Source organism: Amphiura filiformis, chromosome 19 (assembly GCF_039555335.1).
Source record: "Amphiura filiformis chromosome 19, Afil_fr2py, whole genome shotgun sequence".
NCBI classification, from domain to species: Eukaryota; Metazoa; Echinodermata; class Ophiuroidea; order Amphilepidida; family Amphiuridae; genus Amphiura; species Amphiura filiformis.
In genome coordinates this window covers 30,217,405-30,235,775 of record NC_092646.1, presented here as the reverse complement: position 1 = coordinate 30,235,775, position 18,371 = coordinate 30,217,405, and the positions used below count along the sequence as shown (strand labels likewise).

Sequence of the window (18,371 nt, the reverse complement as noted above, 5' to 3'; positions counted from 1 at the left end):
AAAAGTGCCCCAACCCTATCCCATACCCTAACACTAACCCTATCCCTAACCCTAACATTACTGTAACCCTTTTTGGACTAATGACCCAATGACCCTTCGGAATTCTGGGCTGGGTTGTTCCCTAATATAATACCCAAACAAATAAAATGAAATAAAGCATACAAATCTTCAATGACACGATTACTTGACCTCATTTGTGGGAATGACCTTTTTAAATGGGTACAAGAACTCATACATACCCTATAACTTGAAATCAACTTTTGAGCAATGAAAGTTATTGAACTACAGTATAATAGTCATTTGTTTGTTTGTTTGTTTGTTTAAATGGTCGCTCTGTCATGACTGAGAAATTAGATCATTTTACTTCAAACTCCTTATATTTCCTTCAACAGCCTGGTTTTAGAAACATTTTCCTCTCCTCTCCTACTGAAGACATTGAACCCTGGTATGACGTCATCGTTATCGGATCTGGGTATGGAGGAGCGATTGCAGCCAGCAGAGCAGCCAGGGCTGGACAAAAGGTGTGTGTCCTGGAGAAAGGGAAAGAGTGGCGCCCAGGTGACTTCCCGGAAACGGAGGTTGAAGCAGTGAGAGAAACGCAGATGACGTCACATAATAATCCTAATATGCTAGGTAAGATGAATGGTGTGTGTGTGTGTGTGTTCTGGGGGGGGATGGTTGGTGGGGGTGTTTGTATTGGGCTCCTTTTGCCCTGCCTTTTGCAGGGGTGGTGGATGTGTGTCGGGGTGCATGTGTGCCTGTATTCTTATGGGTATATATACTGAGTAAGTTGCAGCAATAGCCTGTGGGGTATAACTTCTTTGTGGGGTATAAGGGGGGGTAAGTGAATCTGTGTGAAAAAACGTTCCCACAAACTATTGGTGGTACGTTTTTGGTACCCCACAAGAATGGTGTGATAAGAAATGTACCCCACAAAGAACCACTGACCTATTTTATACACATATAATGCTGGACCCCACAACAATCCTGGTGTATATAGGGTGTGTGTGTAGGAGGGCGGGGTGGGGGGGGGGGTGCGTGCGTATACCTTCGATCGATCAATCAATCAACCAATCAATCAAACTATTAATATCAACCAATCAATTAATCGGCAGAATCAATACTGCTGATAAGTTCTCAATAACATGATAAAATCATGGACTGTATAGAAATAAATTTATTTCTGCAGTCCAAGTTAAAATGCAAGAGTTTGATGCCCCGTGTAATTGTGTGTATTGTAAGTATGCGCTTCATTAAACATAAAAATATTTTGTTAATAATATTAGCAATTGTTCTGAAGTAAAAATAACCCAGAGATAATATTTTAGGACAAGTATTTTGGAAAATTTAATGGATGCAGTGACCCGATAGCTCTCGACCATGCAGAGTTATTCTATACTGCGCTAACAAAGTATCCTTACACTTGAAAAAAAATCGTAATTTTAAAACTGGTATATTTGGGTAAATTTTTTCAAATAAATGCGCTATCTAATCCTGCACATTATGACACCCCATTGTATCCAATATGACCTCAAGAAGTAAATGTACTAGCAATTCGCCGGTGTTTTGGCATACTGTCGTATGACGAAAAATGCCGTTTTGAGAAAATCGCATTTAAAGTTTTTCCAATTTTTGAAGACCCACTGGAGAGCACCAAAGTAAAATATGTTTATTATTATCAAAGAATATAATCAATAATATATTTGTCTTTGTTCTCAACATAATACAAACTTTTTATTCATTCGCTAATTAGAAGTAATTAATCTGCAAACTCATACGGCAGTATGCCAAAATATGCACAATTTGACAACCTTTGACAATATACATTTCATACGTAAAAGATATATATGCCAAAACAATAGGAAACTGCAGATACACAGTGGCCTATGGCGACGTATCATGATACGACTATGATACGACTGTATGCCAAAATACAGAATGAATATTTGGGGGGGGGGGTGTTACATAAAAACCATGTCGTATCATACTAATTAGTGCCATATCTCATTAACTAATTACATTTAGGTCTCAAAACAAAAATATATAGAGTTTCATTCATAGATTTTGAAAGTTTATATAACTCATTTTGCCCAAAAATCGTCATACGACCCCGGGCATACGACACTATGCCAAAAACAGCGACGAATTGATTAGGCAAAAAACACATTTGTTTCAGCTTCCCGCACGCATTTGAATTTAGAAATGGGGTCATTATTTTATATTACAATACATTCGGTATTTTCAGGAATACGTGAAATAGTCGTAGGCCTATGCACGCAAAACCGGAACTTTTACATGCACTTTTCGGCATAAACTGTTTAAGGAAGTGTGACTAACCCTTCCATCTCGGTTCATCTGTCACGTAAAATTTTGGCATATGGAAGCGATAATCTTAGGAAGAGAATCCGATTTGAATAATAGGTTTATATGATTTACAGGATTCATGTCGTATTTACATATCACATGAAACCTTTCATAACCATAACAGATGATAACACATCCCTATAAAGAGACCCACAATGCATCATTCAACAGGTTCCGCCGGTGATATTCTCACGTCCGAATTTTAGAATGTCTGACTTCACCGCGCCACGTTCGAAGCCCGTGGTGTATGTAGCTGGGATGAAAAGCCGACGATCAATTGAAAATTTTGACCTTTCATATTGAAGATATACATTTTCCCCCCTAAATTTTTTTGGTGTTTTTGTGGGAAAAAAGTGTAAAAATGTGTATTATATCGCGAATTTCAAAACAATCAAAATTATTTGATATCAGAATGACATTCTTCGTATTCAGAATGCAATTCGATATGTCTGATGGGCTCTCGTGTGCCACAAAACATACTGTGCAAATGTTCATTCCCCAGCCCTTAACCTCATCATATTTGATCGTAATTTTGATTGAATGATTGATATATTGATGAGCCGCTGAATCTGTTTCTTGATTGAGTGATGTTGAACGTAAATCAGTTTTATTGATGAGCCGATTAACTGACTGGTTGATTAATTAGTTTCATGATTGATTGATGGATTGATGTTAGAAATAAAGAAGTTTTATTGATGAGCCGATTACTGCACTGGTTGATTAGCTTTGATTGGTGTTAAAAGTATATGTGTTATTGATGAGCCAGCCGGTTAATTGCTGGTAATTAATTGGTTTCTAAATTGAATGATGGATCGGTGATGTTTATTTTGTTTTGTGATACAGGTACACCAACAAGTTTGTATGACATCATCATAGGCCCGGATGTATCGGTTCTACAAGGATGCGGCTTAGGAGGCACGTCACTAATTAACGCCAACGTGGCACTGGACTGCGACCCCAGAATATTCCAGGATGAGGTTAGTTGTAACAATCAATCACTAGGATAGTGCAAATTGAAGGTTTTTACCTGGTTCGCCGTCGGACACTTATGAAGCTTTCGTCAGGACTTGATCAGGACAAAACTATTGGGATTTCTGCATGTAGACTGCCCCTATAGTCTACAGAGTATTGTTATGAACTGCCTCTTACCCAGTGATATAGTTATTGTCACTTATCTACTAAAATATATTGGCTCTGAAAAGAGCCGTTGTAGTGAGTGTTTCATTTATACTGAATATTCAGTGACTCTGAAAAGAGCCGTTGTAGTAGGTGCTCCATTCATACTGAATATTCAGTGACTCTGAAAAGAGCCGTTGTAGTAGGTGCTCCATTCATACTGAATATTCAGTGGCTCTGAAAAGAGCCGTTGTAGTAGGTGCTCCATTCATACTGAATATTCAGTGACTCTGAAAAGAGCCGTTGTAGTAGGTGCTCCATTCATACTGAATATTCAGTGACTCTGAAAAGAGCCATTGTAGTAGGTGGTCCATTCATACTGAATATTCAGTGGTTCTGAAAAGAGCCGTTGTAGTAGGTGCTCCATTCATACTGAATATTCAATGGCTCTGAAAAGAGCCGTTGTAGTAGGTGCTCCATTCATACTGAATATTCAGTGGCTCTGAAAAGATCCGTTGTAGTAGGTGCTCCATTCATACTGAATATTCAGTGGCTCTGAAAAGAGCCGTTGTAGTAGGTACTCCATTCATACTGAATATTCAGTGGCTCTGAAAAGAGCCGTTGTAGTAGGTGCTCCATTCATACTGAATATTCAGTGGCTCTGAAAAGAGCCGTTGTAGTAGGTGCTCCATTCATACTGAATATTCAGTGGCTCTGAAAAGAGCCGTTGTAGTAGGTGCTCCATTCATACTGAATATTCAGTGGCTCTGAAAAGAGCCGTTGTAGTAGGTACTCCATTCATACTGAATATTCAGTGACTCTGAAAAGAGACGTTGTAGTAGGTGCTCCATTCATACTGAATATTCAGTGGCTCTGAAAAGATCCGTTGTAGTAGGTGCTCCATTCATACTGAATATTCAGTGGCTCTGAAAAGAGCCGTTGTAGTAGGTACTCCATTCATACCGAGTATTCAGTGGCACTGAAAAGAGCCTTTGTAGTAGGTGCTCCATTCATACTGAATATTCAGTGACTCTGAAAAGAGCCGGTGTAGTAGGTGCTCCATTCATACTGAATATTCAGTGACTCTGAAAAGAGCCATTGTAGTAGGTGGTCCATTCATACTGAATATTCAGTGGTTCTGAAAAGAGCTGTTGTAGTAGGTGCTCCATTCATACTGAATATTCAGTGGCTCTGAAAAGAGGCGTTGTAGTAGGTGCTCCATTCATACTGAATATTCAGTGGCTCTGAAAAGAGCCGTTGCAGTAGGTACTCCATTCATACTGAATATTCAGTGGCTCTGAAAAGAGCCGTTGTAGTAGGTGCTCCTTTCATACTGAATATTCAGTGGCTCTGAAAAGAGCCGTTGTAGTAGGTGCTCCATTCATACTGAATATTCAGTGGCTCTTAAAAGAGCCGTTGTAGTAGGTGCTCCATTCATACTGAATATTCAGTGGCACTGAAAAGAGCCGTTGTAGTAGGTGCTCCATTCATACTGAATATTCAGTGGCTCTGAAAAGAGCCGTTGTAGTAGGTACTCCATTCATACTGAATATTCAGTGACTCTGAAAAGAGACGTTGTAGTAGGTGCTCCATTCATCCTGAATATTCAGTGGCTCTGAAAAGAGCCGTTTTAGTAGGTGCTCTATTCATACTGAATATTCAGTGGCTCTGAAAAGAGCCGTTGTAGTAGGTACTCCATTCATACCGAATATTCAGTGGCACTGAAAAGAGCCTTTGTAGTAGGTGCTCCATTCATACTGAATATTCAGTGGCTCTGAAAAGAGCCATTGTAGTAGGTGCTCCATTCATACTGAATATTCAGTGGCTCTGAAAAGAGCCGTTATAGTAGGCGCTCCATTCATACTGAATATTCAGTGGCTCTGAAAAGAGCAGTTGTAGTAAGTGCTCCATTCATACTGAATATTCAGTGGCTCTGAAAAGAGCCGTTGTAGTAAGTGCTCCATTCATACTGAATATTCAGTGGCTCTGAAAAGAGCCGTTTTAGTAGGTGCTCTATTCATACTGAATATTCAGTGGCTCTGAAAAAAGCCGTTGTAGTAGGTGCTCCATTCATACTGAATATTCAGTGGCTCTGAGAAGAGCCATTGCAGTAGGTGCTCCATTCATACTGAATATTCAGTGGCTCTGAAAAGATCCGTTGTAGTAGGCGCTCCATTCATACTGAATATTCAGTGGCTCTTAAAAGAGCCGTTGTAGTAGGTGCTCCATTCATACTGAATATTCAGTGGCACTGAAAAGAGCCGTTGTAGTAGGTGCTCCATTCATACTGAATATTCAGTGGCTCTGAAAAGAGCCGTTGTAGTAGGTACTCCATTCATACTGAATATTCAGTGACTCTGAAAAGAGACGTTGTAGTAGGTGCTCCATTCATACTGAATATTCAGTGGCTCTGAAAAGAGCCGTTTTAGTAGGTGCTCTATTCATACTGAATATTCAGTGGCTCTGAAAAGAGCCGTTGTAGTAGGTACTCCATTCATACCGAATATTCAGTGGCACTGAAAAGAGCCTTTGTAGTAGGTGCTCCATTCATACTGAATATTCAGTGGCTCTGAAAAGAGCCATTGTAGTAGGTGCTCCATTCATACTGAATATTCAGTGGCTCTGAAAAGAGCCGTTATAGTAGGCGCTCCATTCATACTGAATATTCAGTGGCTCTGAAAAGAGCAGTTGTAGTAAGTGCTCCATTCATACTGAATATTCAGTGGCTCTGAAAAGAGCCGTTGTAGTAAGTGCTCCATTCATACTGAATATTCAGTGGCTCTGAAAAGAGCCGTTTTAGTAGGTGCTCTATTCATACTGAATATTCAGTGGCTCTGAAAAAAGCCGTTGTAGTAGGTGCTCCATTCATACTGAATATTCAGTGGCTCTGAGAAGAGCCATTGCAGTAGGTGCTCCATTCATACTGAATATTCAGTGGCTCTGAAAAGATCCGTTGTAGTAGGCGCTCCATTCATACTGAATATTCAGTGGCTCTGAAAAGAGCCATTGTAGTAGGTGCTCCATTCATACTGAATATTCAGTGGCTCTGAAAAGAGCCGTTGTAGTAGGTGCTCCATTCATACTGAATATTCAGTGGCTCTGAAAAGAGCCATTGTAGTAGGTGCTCCATTCATACTGAATTTTCAGTGGCTCTGAAAAGAGCCGTTGTAGTAGGTGCTCCATTCATAGTGAATATTCAGTGGCTCTGAAAAGAGCCGTTGTAGTAGGTGCTCCATTCATAGTGAATATTCAGTGGTTCTGAAAAGAGCTGTTGTAGTAGGCACTCCATTCATACTGAATATTCAGTGGCTCTGAGAAGAGCCATTGTAGTAGGTGCTCCATTCATACTGAATATTCAGTGGCTCTGAAAAGAGCCGTTGTAGTAGGTGCTCCATTCATACTGAATATTCAGTGGCTCTGAAAAGAGCCGTTGTAGTAGGTGCTCCATTCATACTGAATATTCAGTGGCTCTGAAAAGAGCCGTTGTAGTAGGTGCTCCATTAATACTGAATATTCAGTGGCTCTGAAAAGAGCCGTTGTAGTAGGTACTCCATTCATACTGAATTTTCAGTGGCTCTGAAAAGAGCCGTTGTAGTAGGTGCTCCATTCATACTGAATATTCAGTGGCTCTGAAAAGAGCTGTTGTAGTAGGTGCTCCATTCATACTGAATATCCATCGGCTCTGAAAAGAGCCGTTGTAGTAGGCACCCCATTCATACTGAATATCCATCGGCTCTGAAAAGAGCCGTTGTAGTAGGTGCTCCATTCATTCTGAATATTCAGTGGCTCTGAAAAGAGCCGTTGAAGTAGGTGCTCCATTCATACTGAATATTCAGTGGCTCTGAAAAGAGCTGTTGTAGTAGGTGCTCCATTCATACTGAATATTAATCGGCTCTGAAAAGAGCCGTTGTAGTAGGCACTCCATTCATACTGAATATCCATCGGCTCTGAAAAGAGCCATTGTAGTAGGTGCTCCATTCATACTGAATATTCAGTGGCTCTGAAAAGAGCCGTTGTAGTAGGTGCTCCATTCATACTGAATATTCAGTGGCTCTGAAAAGAGCCGTTGTAGTAGACTGCTCCTCGTCCACTGAAAGATGAGTCATTTATACCAGGTGCACGCCACTCTCCTATATTGAAGATTTGATGGGATAGTCAGAAATTGCAACTTAAGAGGGCAAATTGGAAGTGCATGACGGGGTGCATGAACGTTGCATTATGAAATGGTTATTCATTGTACATCTGGTTTGGTTTGACCTGCCCAAGATATGCAAATGCTATGACGTAATGAATATCTTAATTATTCTTGTTTCTTGATGGGTTGGAAATCAGATTTGATGCCAGCCTTACTTTGATTTTTATGTAATTCTCGTGATTTTCTCAGCCTGAAATGAGTAGGAATACTTATCACACTCAAATTTGATTTTTACGTTTTCAGGTTTGGCCACAAGAATTACGAGAGAACCTAGAAAACCTAACGGGCATAGATAGGCAACATGTATACGACATGATGAAGCCTCACAGCTATCCCAAAGATTATCCTTTGTTGCCCAAACTACAAGCCCTAGGTAAAGCAGCCACGCATATGGTCCAAGATATTGAAGATCTGAACGTCTCCAATGTCTTCAGCAGGTAAGAAAACGATATTGAGTTCTTTATCACATCGGTATACAATGTTAAATCACTGTTTAACATTTTGCTGTTTAAAAAGACGTTGTTTAAAGTGTTGCTGTTTTAAACAACATTGTTCAGTTTTCTGATATAACATGTCCCACGCAATGCTGTATAAGTTTTAAACAATGTTGTTTATAAGTTTTAACAACTTGCAAGATTTTAAACAACCGCTGTTTACCAGGTACATTGCTCAACCTTGTTTAAAAGTAAAATTATACAACTTGTTTGAAAATTTAAACAAATGTTACTTGAACTTTTAAACAAGTTCTTTAATTGGTTTAAAAACAAGTTGTTGAATTTCTAAACAAGGTTGAGCGATGCACCCGGTAAACAGCAGTTGTTTAAAAATTTAAACAACTTGTTTAGTTTTGTTCTAATAGTGTAGGCCAGCTTTTTTTTTAATTTAAATTTCATTATTTGATCCACAGTTGGTCAAGTTTTGTTGTTGTAATAGGGTTTTTTTCTAATTCAAGACTGCAGTGGATAATGTGTTCAACTGCTGTTTTGGCAAAAATGAGTTATTAAAAGTTTTTGATCTGTAGATAAATTTCAAACTTTAAACCTACATTTCTTAAAACTATAGTATTTTGGCACCTGAGCACGCCTACATTGTGCCTCCCTATCAAATAACCTGATATATTGCTTGCTTGATTGACTGATATCGTCATCGTCATCATCATCTACATCAGTCAAAATACCAAGAACCACAGCGACATACGTTATACCCACGGTATTGATGTCATGTTATTGCATCCTTTGCAAACTACTGAATGTTTCTCATGAACATTGCACTTTTGAGTCACGCGATACCATGGTATACCCAAGGTATTGATATCAATCAAACTAAACATTATTTGGCTGTTCACTGTTTTCGCATCTGGTACCTGGGAAAACATAGTACTTCCACTACATATCCGGGTATAGGCCTATATTTTGGGAATTCCCCGTTGCACTTTTATGAGGTTTAATGCAATGACGAAGGTTAATAACGTGCACTAGCATCCAAAACATTCTCATCTAATAGTGCACAGTTCATTAATCCCAATGCATTTGTACATTCATTGAATGACCTTTGAAAATTTGGGTACAAAAACTCATACTCTGCAACTTGAGGTCAAATTTTGCGCTATGATTGCTTGATTGAGGTTATTGGACTATGCCATTGGGATGAGGCCATTGTGGTCCATAGTGGTGTGATTTGTTCACATCGATGACCTATATATATTTCTTAAATTTCACTTTTTGCTCCGATTGTAATACGCAATGGTGTACTTAAAGCCATAATTGTGTGATTTGCACTTACAGCAACATATCATTTATCCAAGTTTTTACATGATTGTAATGCTCTATGGTGTACTAAAATACCATGTTTTACCAAATTTAGAGTTTTTATAATAAAACTTGGGGATGCTGAGCCGATCGATCTCGAATTAAAGGAATACGTGATAGCGATTTTCTTTGTTTTACCTCATTTGTTCAGCTCAATAAAGAGCACATAAATTATATGGTATACTGAATACTAACATTTTGTGCGGATCTTTCTTTTATGAAAATGTTAGAGATATTATGCTAGAAGCAAATTTAGTGATAATTTTTATCCTTTTTTTCGTAGAGCTCCATTGTTTGTGAATTTCAAACAGCAAGCCAAAAATCATTTGGGGATTCCCCAGCCGCCATGTGTAGGGTGTGGTAATTGTTGCAGTGGGTGTAACACTGGTGCCAAGAACAGCCTTAATATGAACTATCTACCAGATGCAAGAGCCCACGGAGCAAAGATATTTACTGAGGTAAGAAATAAACAAACAAATTAACATAATTTATATACAAACGAAAAATAATTGGCTTAATCTGTTCTAAATGGTAAAATAAATGTGCATTGGCGACGAAAAACCCTGTTCTACGGGCCCGACCGAGACAGATTTTGCGCTTTGAAGAATTATTTTTGTAGCTGTTTGCAAGTTAAAACCAGTCTTTTTTTGACCGAAGTGGATTGAAATTTTTCGTGACAAAATGCAATGAGAGAACATTTTCAAAATAGGTTATGTTTGCAAAAATTGTTCAGATTTATCAAGTTTTCTATGATTTTTAGGGTCGTTTAGCCTCTTACAGAAAAAAATAATAACAATAAATTTTTTTTAAAAATCCCGACCGACCGAAAAATGACCACAGATTGAAAGGAAATATAAGTTGCAAATCTGAAGTTATGACCAAATTCATTATCTCAGGGTCATAAGCTTTATATAGAGATATTAAACTTATTGACCCTTAGTTAGTATTCAAATGTCAATATTTTAAGAAAGATTCTTTTGTTTCCTGTTGTTTTTTGACATGTTCAATGAACCATATCTCCTTTTCTTTCCTGGTGACTTTCGGCTTATTTTGGGAGAACAGGTCTCTAAATTTGCCGTCACCTTATACCATGGATACTGTTGATATCGTCGAACTGACGATCGGATGACAGGGGCCATGTTTGTCCTGTTTAAACATTAACTAAAAACCGACAGCTTATAGGAAATGGGTCAAAGAAGCCATAATTTATGTTTCCATAAGCTGCCAATAGTCGTAGTCGCGACTATTACCGATAGTCGCGACATTCGACTATTGTGTCCTCCAGATGGCAGCTACACATGGCAGCTATTGCACTCAACCAACTTCTGTCGAATTTTACACGAAATGATCATTTGACATCCATATAAATCTTGCTGTGTGTAACATTTTAAAAAGAAAAATTTCTTTGGTGCATTTTTCTTTCACTTTTGCACCAAGTACCAGAAACTGCAAGTTCAATATTTTCCATTAGATGCAAACTTCTCAGTTTCACATCATTACTTAGTGAATCTGCTTCAGCAAAGTTGAGAACCTTTGTGTATCTATGCGCTTCCTCTTACAGCGTACGGTATATATCAGACAAAATCATACAAAGTGAAGTTTGTTCCTTTTTTAAACAAACAAAATCTAGACTTCTAGTATTTGTTATTGTAAAGGATAGTCTAGTTTACCTGGTCAAAACTTACGCGTTCAAATGATAATGATTCCTATCCGTGTGCCGCTTCTCTGTAGTCTTATTACAGCTATAATTATGATCGAATCCGTGCACAGTTTATGTAGAAACAATTCATTGGATCCGAAAGATTTTTAATGCTCTGTATGCTAGCCATGCACTTCAACGGAAAAAGGTCAAGTTTTGAAATATTTTCTTAAAAATATCAAGAGCTATCTTTTAGAACTACTGAACCAATACTAGGCTTGTTTGTACTCGTTTTAATGCATTTTTCATGCTGATTCCAAATATGGTCATACAAATTTACATTTCTGAAATTTTTGAATTTTTAGATTTTTAAAAAACTTGTCGTCGGTAGTCGACACCCGCGGGAAGAGAGTTAAATATTGAGGGCTCGGGTGTACTTGAATTATGGCCACCAGTGGCCGGGTACCCATGCTTGATCAGGAAAAATTGAGGCTATCACTAGTCGAGTCTAGGGACTCTCACAAGGGGCATCAAATTCACTGCACCCCCCATCCCTGAGGCGCACCAACCAGTTGATCCCTATATAACCCCAGCTTATAATCACAGCAGTGCCTCGTCACACATATCTCGAGATAGTTTCAACTATCCAGCAAACAGGTACATGTAAACAGATGGGTAGATTTACAAACACCAATCACAGATTATAGAAGTATAATCTGTGCACCAATGCCCTAAGATTAATAAGTAGATTTATTAATGAATCGATTAACTGATTAATGATCGAAAATTAATGGTCGACTGTTATGGATGTTTTGTCGATATATTTGTAATTGCTTAAGATTGTACGATTCATGTGATTGATTGATTGATTGATTGATTGGATATTGTTATGTCATTACAGGTCGAAGTACGTGCAATCACACGAGATGACAGTGCTCCAGACGCATGGCGTGTTCATTTTATCAGCCATGAGGATGACTCAATAGAAGAAATCCAAGAACGATACGTGCGAGCTAATATCGTCATCCTCGGCGCCGGGCCTTTAGGCTCAACTAACATTCTCATGAAATCTGTACAACATGGACTTGATGTTTCCACAAATTTAGGCAAACGCTTCAGTACAAATGGAGATAACATTGGGTTCAGTTACGACGGAGACTCGTTAATTAAACCCGTTGGTAGATTACTTGCTGAAGTTGAAGCGCAAGACAATGGCCCTGGACCTTGCGTAACTGGAGTAATTGACATGCGCAGTGGTAAGAGTTTGGAGGAGGGATTTGTACTTCAAGATGGTACGCCGCCATCTTGTGTTGATATTCCGTATAAGTTGTTATTGAAGACGATAGGGTCTCATATGCTATCTACTGTAAGTGAGAACTCTGAACTAAATGGGGAAACTGTTGACAGAAGAACTTCCAATGCGGAGACAACAGATGGGGCAAGACCATCCAAAGATAGAAAGGTGTCCGAAGACGGGCGGACTTGTGCCGACAAAAAATTATCTGCAGATCATAGGAAACTATCACAAGACAAAGAGAGGCGAGAATTGGCACGAGTGTTCAGCGTGGATGGTTTCGATAACACACTTTCTTTCATCGCCTTGAGTAATGACGAGGCAGATGGGGAAGTAAGACTTGATCAAACGAATGGCCGAGTGTGGATTCACTATCCCGATGTTGGTGAAGGACGGAATAATGAGGCTATAAAAGAAGGCATGAAGCTTGCTTCTGACGGCCTAAATGGGGAATTCATTCCCAACCCACCTTGGGGAGGTGTGGTTGCAAGACTCCAGAACACCAAAGGAGCCATCAGCGTACATCCACTCGGTGGTTGTCCGATGGGTGAATGTGGGGAGACCGGGGTGGTAAACCACCGGGGACAGGTGTTCAAAGGACATACAAAGGAAGTCCACAAGGGATTGTTTGTTGTCGATGGAGCTGTGATGCCAAGAAGTCTTGGAGTGAATCCTGCGTTGACTATTGCCATGGTAGCGGAGAGATGCATGAGGTTACTAGCGAATGAGTACGGCTGGAGAATAGACTACCAGAAGTTCATTCACCTTCGTAAGTATCAGATGTATGAAATACGATACTAGCAAGATGAGCCACGTGTGTCTAAAATTGTTCATTCCCCTGAAATTGTTGCTTATTCTGTATTCGGTCACAGGATAATTGGTAATTGCCAAGAGACAAGGGCATGTCCAGGTTGTTGCTTTGTAAAGAAGGCTTGAACTTCTCTTGAGTTCATTGCTAACTGAAGCTGAAGATATTCGTTTAATATTTACGAACCGGGATGTTGATATTTTTGGAGTTTCCCCATATTTAACATGACTATGTCCAAAGAAGAAAGAATTTTACAGTTAATGACTGCCGAAAACAGTTTCCAACGTTTTGGCTATAATTTAAAATATTTTTCATTACGTCAGTGAAATTCCATAGAAAAAATACCGAAAAAGACGAGTTTCCGTCAATCAAAGCCATTGCTCCTCAATCAATCTCGGTGCCCCCCCTCGTCGGATTACTCGAGTCACGTCACTGCATTACATAGATGACTTTTTAATCAAGCTAATTGAGGTAATGATGTTGAGATAGACCTTTTGTAGATTCATCAATCAATTGTGCATGTGCCAAATTTGACATTTTCAATAAAGAATTTTTTCTTTTTTCTTTTTGAAAGAGAGCCGCTGGAATTATTGGTTTATTATTCCATATTTTACCTTATTTTACGCAGGTCGGGATCGGAAAGTAGACATAGTCAAGCCTGGCATTCGCTTCAACGAAAAGATGTCCGGCGAGTTGTACTTCAACAATCAACCCCATCACTGCCACCTTGCTCTGACCATCGAATCACGTGATGTCCAGAAAATGATCAAGTTGGACATGGAGCACTCGGCTCAGATTCGCGGCACAGTAATCTGCAACGCCCTCTCCGAGCATCCAATGACAATATTATATGGACGGTTTCAGCTTTTGGCCAAAAGCAATGATAAAATCGAAACGCGTGAGACTGTATATAAGATGGTTTTGACAAGCGAGGAAGGGAAGCAATATTACCTTTATGGTAAGAAAGAAGTGCATAAGGATTCGGCATTTGAAATGGGTATGACGGATACCACGGAAATGAATCTTATTGTGTACGAAGGCACGGATGTTAGTAACAGTGGGCGTGCAGTAGCGGCGGGAAAGCTTCTCATGACATGGAAGGACTTCATGAAAGAGATGCTTAACAGCGAAGTAATCAACACACAGAGCGCCATGGAAAAGCTAAGATGGAAAGCCAGATTTAGCAGATTCTATATGGGTATTTTATGGGAGACTTACGGCATGCTGACATCGGCTAGCTCCCCATTCGATCCGGATGCGCCGCCTAGGGAGAAACGACCTCTGAACGTAAAAGGAATTGAACCGGAAGTGTTTTGTTTCAAAACGGACGACGGCATTCGATTAGCGTTGACGCGATACAAAGGCGGCACAAAAGGCCCGGTGATGCTCGCCCACGGAATGGGTGTGTCCACCGAGATCTACACACTGGATACAATCGATAAGAACTTCTTGGAATTTCTTGTGGAGCATGATTACGACGTATGGGTAGTGGAATGGCGCGCGTCTGTGATGATGGCCGCCCATGAATTACAGCACAACTTAGACTCGGTAGCGAAGTATGATATGCCCATGGCGATCAATCGAATCCTAGCCGAAACAGGCGCGAAAGATGTACAGGTTGTGGTACATTGTGTTGGTTCCATCACATTCTTTATGTCAATGGTCTCGGGACAGCTTGAAGGGAAGATCCGGTCGATTGTAGCATCCCAAGTTGCCTTCTGTACCATACCATCAGCAGTCAATTGGTTAAAAGCGCACACACGGGTACCAAACATCTTACACGGTCTCGGCGTGCAAGGTCTTCACGCGTATACAGACTCAAAAGCTGGAATCATGTCTCGTGCTCTAAATATGTTCGTGGAGGCTTTCAGTGACGCCACCACGTCATTTGATGAGCACTGTGACAATCACGTATGCCATCGTATTACATTCATGTACGGTCTCATGTGGGAACATGAAAACTTGAATCCACAAACCCATGCTTCTCTTCACGAGGTTTTCGGGTACGGCACGGCAACGTTCTTCAAACACTTATCTGCATGTATGCGCAAGCAGCATCTAGTAGATGAGAATGGGAACTCGGCGCTGTATCTGCCGGATTTTGACAGTAGACGACGGCTCGAGTCTAAAGCGTACATGGCGCACATGAAGCGGTTAGATGTACCCATCATGTTCTACAGCGGGAAAGAAAACAAGGCTTTCCCACCAGCGGCGACATTACGCGCGTACGAAAGATGCAAAGAGGCGTTTCCAGAGCAAGACTACCAGAGGCTAGTTTTTGAAGGGTATGGACATTTGGATCATATGATGGGCAAGAAATCAGAGGAGGACATATTCAAGAAGTTACTACCATTTCTTGATCGATATTCCCAGTCAGCCGCTTCGCAGGACACTCCCGGCACACCAGTTTAGAACATACGTGATGCCAGAAGTGCGAAAGCAGAGACTGTACCACGAAATTGAGTTGACAATATTGATGAGGTGTGCCAAGCTGCTAATCTCTGACATTCTAATCTTCAGTGTACTTCGGTTATATCTATAAATGCGCTTTTATAAATGCGCACGTGACCCATGGGCACGACATACCAAGACTAGGAAGCGTGACCAAATCCTCATGCATTGACCACTATATACAGAAAGGGATAGGAACTCTGTAGATAAATATCATCAAATTTAACTTTTAATAAGTGTTAATTGAATTGCAAAATTATTACACATTTTGCAATTCCGAATGTTATCAAAAACAACATTTTGAAAGTATTTGACGACGGAAAAAAATATTCAACGACGGAAACGTTTACAATATAATCACAAAGTTGAACAAAATAGACAATTTTGCTGCACAGTAGAGCTCGAGCACCACTCGGGGAACCTGTGAAATCCCCTAAATTTCTAGGGGATAAATTTGGGGAAAACTCGAGGACTGGAATCCTCGAAAGCGTTCAGACGGCAGATTTCCCCGAGTCTGTGCTCGAGCAACGCGGTGCTCGAGCAAAAATAGCCCTCCGTGTGGACAGGACTACTGTCTATAGCTGTTATGGCAGCGCGGAGGTGGTCACGTGCGCATTTATAAAAGCGCATTTATATATATAGCCGGAGTACTCTGATCTTATAGTGTTCAGACAAACTGTCAAATGTACAAATTGCAGCTGCTTGTTCAAATATTTATCTTTAATTATTCTTTAAGTTAATACTTCTGACTTTGAAAATAATAAGTAGGGTGCTACAATTTTTCTCAGGTGTTTGTTTGGGGGAGTATGTTTGACATGCATGACGCGAGACATCCACAAATACTCTGGAGCTGAAATTGACACATCAAATTGAGGGAAAGAGCTTTAAAAAGCATTAGAAAGAAAATAGCAGCTTATAATCATTCATTGGAAGAGTTTGTTCGTCGTAATAACTTAATCAATCCTCGAGCTCGTCAAGTTAGCTCAATCATTAAGGCGTTCGACTATGGTGCGAGAGGTTGCGGGTTCGAACCCTGGCGGTGCCTAGTACGCCACGCTCTCGTAGAAAAATTGAGTTAGCTTGAAATTCCTCTGGACAAGGAACTTACTGCTAATTTGTCTCGTTGTAACCCGTACGAAACTCTGGAGCTGATCCTGGTTGCGAAGGTTAATTGTGGAATGCCTAGTGTGTGCGCTCTTGTAGCAGCAAAGTCCCTGAATTGTTAATTAATGGTTTGTGAAATGATGTGGGCCGTATAGTGGTCAGCGACAACCTGTAAGGTGTACTGAGGCTTGTGGATCAACGTCTAGACGTTGTGCTTGTGCGTATAGCGCACTATAAATCACTGCGCTTTTTTCTTTTTCTTTTTTGTATAAAAATGGTACATTACACGCTCTAGAATGAGGGTTAGGGTTATGGTTAATTGGTTTAGGGTTAAAGTTAGGATTAGACCTTGTCCGAGTTTGTAATGCAACGCCTACCGTCTAAAATTTAGTTTTGAGAAACCAAGTTTAAAAGGTTTGATTCCTTCTGAAAAAAAAAAACCAATCAGCAAAAACAATCATCCTCCAATTCTCTTTACCACAGAAACTATACCAAAGTCAGGCTAAATACTATACTAAGGATATGTCAAAGGTACACTTAGCCCAATAACTAACTACTTAGTTCTATAAACCGCCATTGTTCGTAATTCGTTCAATTAAACAGAAATCCGAAACATTTTGTACGGAAGCTGTTTTAATTTTACACTACAAAATGAGCATGAAACGATGGAGATTTAGGGTCCGTAAGTCCCTTATCATGTTTTTTTTCCCTAATCAAAAGTTGTACTCCATGAGATAGTCAGGGGCGCGGCATCGTACAGCACAAAAAGTGTGCGTTCATACGTGCTATCTTCACCCGGGAAAGTTTTTCCATGGATATCTGATTGAAATATTTTGATTTGACGCATGATAACGGACTTTCTGACCCTAGATTTCCGTTGTTTCTTGCTCAATTCTTTTTAGAAACGAGGTGCCAATTTAGAGACGACATCTTCCATATAACACCATGAGTTTTTTCCTTGAACGACTTACGAACGATGGCTGCTTATAAAACTGAGTAGGCCTGGTTAATTTTGTGGATTTACACATCAGGCTCTATTAATTTATTTGCAAATTATTATGATTCTAGGATTACTATATACCTCAAGTTTGTAAATTTATGAATATTATTTATGAATATTAAAGTAAATTAAGTATCACCCATTTTTCCTGATAACTTGGTGGGTTAAGGAAGGGGTATGAACGTTTGGACAGTATTTATTGTGGGACATTAGAGCACATCAGACATATCGAATTGCATTCTGAATACGAAGAATGTCCTTCTGATATCAAATAATATTGATTTTTTGAAATTCGCAATGTAATACACATTTTATGGCAAATCATTAAAAATTGATATTTTTAATATTTAACAGTACTCGAAGTAAACTATATAAATCTGATGATTTATACTTAAAGTGTATGTAGGTGGGATGAAAAGCCGACGATCAATTGAAAATTTTGACCTTTCATATTGAAGATATGGATTTTTTTCCCAAAACCCCCTCAAAATTAGGTCTTTTGGGGAAAAAATCCATATCTTCAATATGAAAGGTCAAAATTTTCAATTGATCGTCGGCTTTTCCTCCCAGCTACATACACTTTAAGAATATA

At 39.6% G+C, this 18,371-nt stretch overlaps 1 protein-coding gene across 2 annotated transcripts in view; it reads left to right on the top strand.

The window, feature by feature from the left end:
- Positions 1–18,079, top strand: part of LOC140141167 (uncharacterized) — a 261,114-nt gene extending 243,035 nt beyond the window's left edge. For both annotated transcript variants that reach the window (XM_072162959.1, XM_072162960.1), the window contains exons 3-8: positions 393–633; positions 3,208–3,341; positions 7,919–8,112; positions 9,767–9,941; positions 12,024–13,185; positions 13,853–18,079. In XM_072162959.1, coding sequence (XP_072019060.1) covers positions 393–633; positions 3,208–3,341; positions 7,919–8,112; positions 9,767–9,941; positions 12,024–13,185; positions 13,853–15,636 — 3,690 coding nt within the window. In that variant the 3' untranslated portion in view covers positions 15,637–18,079. The remainder of the gene's footprint in view (positions 1–392; positions 634–3,207; positions 3,342–7,918; positions 8,113–9,766; positions 9,942–12,023; positions 13,186–13,852) is intronic.
- The last annotated feature ends 292 nt before the right edge of the window (positions 18,080–18,371 follow it).